This window comes from Myotis lucifugus, unplaced genomic scaffold, assembly GCF_000147115.1.
Source record: "Myotis lucifugus unplaced genomic scaffold, Myoluc2.0 scaffold_197, whole genome shotgun sequence".
Classification (NCBI taxonomy): domain Eukaryota; kingdom Metazoa; phylum Chordata; class Mammalia; order Chiroptera; family Vespertilionidae; genus Myotis; species Myotis lucifugus.
This window is the reverse complement of record NW_005871245.1, coordinates 1516719-1521942: the sequence shown is the minus strand read 5'-3', so window position 1 is coordinate 1521942 and position 5224 is coordinate 1516719. Positions and strand designations below refer to the sequence as shown.

Sequence of the window (5224 nt, the reverse complement as noted above, 5' to 3'; positions counted from 1 at the left end):
CATGTCTATCGTTCCACTCTGATCTAGAAAAGGGAAGCGGCCGGGGTGGGACAAGTTTGCCAAGAGGCCCGGTGCTTCCGCGGGCGGGGCGGGGCGGGGCGGGGAAAAGGGTCGGGCGGGAGCGCGGGCGCCGGCCACTCGGTGCTCGTCCCGCGAGCCGCGCGGACCATGGAGCCCGTGTCGCTGCAGGACTTCGTCTGCGCCCTGGACCCCGCCTCCCTGCCGCGGGTGCTGCGGATCTCCTCGGGCGTCTACTTCCAGGGTGAGTGCCGGGCCGCGCCCCCCGCACCCTGCACCCCGCACCCCGCCTGGCCAGGCTCCCGCGCGGGGGCAGGCGCTGCTGGGCGTTGGGAACCCGGGAAAGCGCGCCCAGCTCCGAGCCCCGACGTGCCTCTGCCCCAGCTGGGAGATTCGGGCCGCCCTCCACCAGGGTGGCTCAGACCCCAGGCGGGCGAACCGAGCCCGGCCCGCGGGGAACCGCTGGCAGGGGTGGAAGGGAGAGGACGGCTGCTCAGGTCCGGCGTGCGCCGGCATTGGCGCGCTGCGGACTGTAACTGCTGCTTGATTCTTACGTGGAGTCAGCCCTCCCCTCCGGTAGCGCCCACTCCCCGACACCCTCTGCACCCCCCCAGGTCCCTCCGCTGCCCCTTTGTCCGCGGGGCCGTCACAGGCGGCGCTCGATGTGAGCAGCTCTCCAGCCCTCGGCTGGCACGGCTCCTGGTCCTGCGCGCCTGCGATCCGCTCACCTGGCCGAGGCCGCCTGGCTCGCTGCACACAGAGGGCCCAGCCGGTCACCAGTTTTGACCTGAAAGAGCAGGAGGCCACGGGCTGACAGGCGGTGGAAGGGGGAGATGGAAGGGGGAAGACGGCTGCTCAGCCCCTGGGAAACCCAGGCGGTGGAGGGTGAGGGAGGAGCTGTGGGAGACAGAATGGGGAAGGAGAAGGTGGAGGAGAGAGGGAACCAAGACACTGGGTGGGGCAGGGGGCTCCTTCCTTAGAGAGCAACTTAATTCCTGGTGCCCTGGCTGTCCTGTCCCTCTCTCTGTCCCCTCACAGCAGCTCTGAGGCCCCAGGGGCCCCGGACCAAGGGTGAGACATGCAGGGCCACACAGGGGACAGGTCTGGCCAGGTCCACTTGGAAATCCGACGGATCTGGGTTCAAATCCTGACCCTACCTCTGGGGGCTTCGTGCAGGCACCCGGCTTTGTTTGTTCTCCCCGGACATCCCCTGCTCACTGGGTGTCACAACACCTGGTTTCATCATGCTGCCTCCGCCGGGTGGCGGGAAGTGACCGGTGTTAGGGTAGGATAAGAAGCAGATGGGTGTGGAGGCGGGGTGCCCGTGGAGGACGGATGGCGATGCTGATGGGGCAGGCGCTGGCCCAGACCCTCGGACGGGGTTAGGAGTTGCAGCTTTGGAGGCAAACACCCTGGACTCAAGTCCCAATTAGGCTCTAATTACCTGTAATCTCGGGCCCCCTTGCGGCCTCGCCGAGGCTCAGTTCCATCATTTAGGAAAGGTCGCTGTCTGTCCTCCGAGGGCAGGCATGGGCTTACACGCAATGACAGACATGCAATGACCACCCCGCTCGTCACCCCAGCTGCTGTGCTCACCAGCCCCGAAACCGCAGGCCCACTGTGTGCTTGTGAGTCGGTGTGCACTTCCCTGGGGACCAGGAAAGAGGTTTGGGCAGTTTCTCAGGGCTGTTGTGCAGGCCCTGCTGGGCTGCGGTGGGGTGGGGTGGGTCCGGTGGTCTCAAGGCTGGCCCCGCTGTACTTTGCTGTCGGTCGCCAGCAGGACGCAGAGCCTGGGCACTCGGTGGGAGAGAGAGACCTCTACTGAGACCTTCCATGTTCCAGACCCGGCTTTTTCGGCCCAGGACCCTGCCGAGGGGCCCACCCTGCCGGCGGCCCTCATGTTCTCCTGTACTTCCTTGAAAGACAATTCCCCTGAAGAAGAAGAAGGCACCCGGGTGGGTGCTGGGCTCTGCATGACCGTGGGAAGCCACGGGGATGTGAGGAGGCCAGAGGATGTACCACAGAAGGTGCATCCAGCGAAGGCAAAGGCGGCCTTGGTGCGGCCTGAAGGCAGCTGAGCCAGTGGCCGCTGAGTAGGGAAAGACAGGGAAGGGCGTTCCTGGCAGAGGAACACGTGTGCAGAGGTGTGACGGGGCAGGGCTTGGGGGGGAACAGGGCACAGGCTGCCCAGTGCTTGGCCCTGCCGAACGGGGAAACTGGGTCTGTGTCTCCGCAGGTTCCGTCTACGAGATCTGTGGGAATGAGTGCTGCCTCTCCACGGGGGACCTGGTCAAGGTCACCCAGGTTCGCCTCCAGAAGGTTGTCTGTGAGAACCCGAGCACGGGCCAGACCATAGAGCTGGACCCCAACTTCAAGGGTAAGGGTGGCACCTCTGTCTCCCCGAGTGTCCGGGCACCCTCCGGGCACACCTGCAGACACGCTCGTGGGCTTGCCGACTCCAGCACGCACTCCCTCTGGGTTAGCACGTGCGACCCTCACGACACCCAGCCTTAAGGCTCAGGATGTCCTCAGGGTGGTCTGATGCCCTGAGCCTGGCCTGGCTGCCCCCTCTCCCTGTCCATCTCTCTGATCACATCTCGACGGGGATTTTTTTTTTTGTTCCAGGTCTTTGTCCACGTGCCTGTCTCTGCGTTCGCTCATACATTCACTTACTGAATATTATTGACACCCTCTGTGTGGCAGGCTCTGTGCTGGGGGTTGGGGTTCAGGATGAATCAGGGGCAGCCCGCTCAGGGTGGGGGCGGGGAGCTACCATGATGGCAGTGAGAGAAAGAGCAGCAGAAGTAGGCACAAGTTTAGAGGGGGCGCTGGCGGGAGTGGCCTGCCTCAGGGGTCTGGGCAGGCTTCCCGGAGGAGGTGGCCTGTGCTGGAGGAAGGATCCTTAGAAGGAGTAACCAGAGGGAGCAGCATGTGCACATTTGGGGCTCCAGAAACCCCATGGAACTCAGCTATTTCGGGAAGTGTTGTAGTGTGGTGGACTGTGGGCCCGATGCTAAAGCCAGCAGCCTGGACGGGAATCCCACCCTGCAACGGCCAGCTGTGGCCGTGGTCAGTTCCCCTGACCTCCCCGGGCCTCAGCTTCCTCCTCGGTGACAGGGGCACTCAGGCGCGATGTGAGGATGAGATGAGTTGCCTTGCATGAGTTGCCATGCATGAAGGCCTGGCACAGAGCAGGTGTCCTCTAAATGCTGGCTCTTAGTATGAGTCACTGTGATCGCCCAAACAGGATAGGTGAGGCTGTGTGTTCCAGATGGGGTGGGAGGTGGCGGGAGTCAGACCGAAAGGGGCCTGTGTGGGGCACAGACACGTTTAGGCAGTGGTTCTCGACCTTCTGGTCCTTTAAATACAGTTCCTCATGTTGTGACCCAACCATAAAATTATTTTCGTTGGTACTTCATAACTGTAATGTTGCTACTGTTATGAATCATAATGTAAATATCTGATATGCAGAATGGCCTTAGGTGACCCCTGTGAAAAGGTCATTTGACCGCCAAAGGGGTCGCGACCCACAGGTTGAGAACCTCTGCTTAGGTCTTTATTTTGAAGACACTGAGGAGCCAGTGAGGGTTTTAAATATGAAAGTGATGTTGTGTTGTTTTGTATTTGAGGATTTTGCTTTTATTTTGAAATAATTTCAAATTTACAAAAGACTTGCTAGAACTACTGTACACTTTATCCAGATTCACTAATTGCTAAACATTTTGTTATGTTTGCTTTCTCTCTCTTTCCCTTCCTTTCTCTTTCACACACACGCACACATTGAACACGTCACGTCACTATATATGTATGTGTTTATGCATATACTAGAGGCCCGGTGCACGAGATTCGTGCATTCGGGGGGAGGGGGCGCCCTGCCTGTGCCCTCTCACAGTCCGGGAACCCTCGGGGGATGTCCAGCTGAGGGCTTAAGTGGGCCTAAGACGTCAGTCAGACATCCTTAGCGCTGCCGCAAAGGTGGGAGAGGCTCCCGTCACCGTCACTGCGCTCACCAGCCATGAGCCCAGCTTCTGGCTGAGTGGTGTACCCCCTGTGGGAGCACACTGACCACCAGGGGGGCAGCTCCTGTGTTGAGCATCTGCCCCCTGGTGGTCAGTGTGCATCACAGTGACCTGTCTTTCCACTGTTTGGTCTATTTGCATATTAGCCTTTTATTATATAGGATTTTCCTTGATCATTTGAGAGTAAATGGCAGGCATGATGCCCTTTACATCTAAATATTGCCCCCAATATTTAGTGTGTCTCTTAAGAACAAGGACATATGCTCTCAAAACTATAGTTTAATGATCAAATCTAGGACATTTAATATTGATACAACACTAGTGCCTAACCCAGTCTGTATTCCAGTTTCACCAGCTGCCCTAATAATGCCCTTTGAGCAGTTTTTCCCCTTGATCCCGAATCCAGTCCCAAATCACACAGAGCAGGCAGCCGTCCTGTTTCTTAGTCCCCTTTGGGCTGGGAGAGTCCCTCAGCCTTTCCTTGTCCTGACATCCACGTTTCAAAGAGTCCAGACCAGTGCTTTTGCAGAATGGCCCTCAGTCCGGATCTGTAAGATGTTTCCTAGCTTGGATTCTTGTTGAGTGTTTTGGGAAGGAAAATCTCAGGAGTCATGTCCAGATGAGGGGTTAGTTTAGGGCAGTCGGGTGGCAAGATTGGATGGGGTGAGGGAGGGGCAGAAGTGAGAGCAGCCAGAATTGGCAGACACCTAAGTAGGGGGGGAGGGGGCGATGTCAGAGCTCATTTGGCCAGTGGCTCCTGGTCTCTAGTTTGGGGAAGGGGGACAATGGTCCTGCCCCAGGAAGGGGTGGCAGGTGTGGGAAGTGTGGCGTTGGAGCAGTGGTGAGGTATCCGGAGGCAAAGTTGGCAAAACGAGAGGCAGGTGGGGTCAGGAGGTAGGAAAATGTGGCAGCTGTCAGTGTGTCTATGGGGAATAGGTCCCTGTTCTCTTCGCTGTCTCTGTCCCCGTGTCTGCCTGTGTGTCAGAGGGACTATCTCCACTCGGCCCCTCGCTGTCCATTCACACGTGGTCACTTGCTGCCTCCCCTTTCTCAACCCTACGGCCCGGGTATCCAGGTGCTGGCCTGTCCTTGGCACCTGTCCTCTGAATCTGGGGCCTCTTTGGCCAGACTGGGGCCTGGTATCTTTAGTCCTGGACCCAACCCAGGCCTGCCCCCCTGAAACCCTC

At 59.0% G+C, this 5224-nt stretch overlaps 1 protein-coding gene across 2 annotated transcripts in view; it reads left to right on the top strand.

Annotated features, from left to right (window-relative positions):
• Window positions 1–137: 137 nt before the first annotated feature.
• The window catches only part of THEMIS2 (thymocyte selection associated family member 2), a 15306-nt gene continuing 10219 nt past the window's right edge, over window positions 138–5224 (top strand). For both annotated transcript variants that reach the window (XM_023761031.1, XM_006097270.3), the window contains exons 1-2: window positions 138–262; window positions 2255–2395. Coding sequence is in view for 1 of the 2 variants with exons in the window: in XM_006097270.3 (XP_006097332.1) it covers window positions 169–262; window positions 2255–2395 (235 nt within the window). In the remaining variant the exon portion in view is untranslated. The remainder of the gene's footprint in view (window positions 263–2254; window positions 2396–5224) is intronic.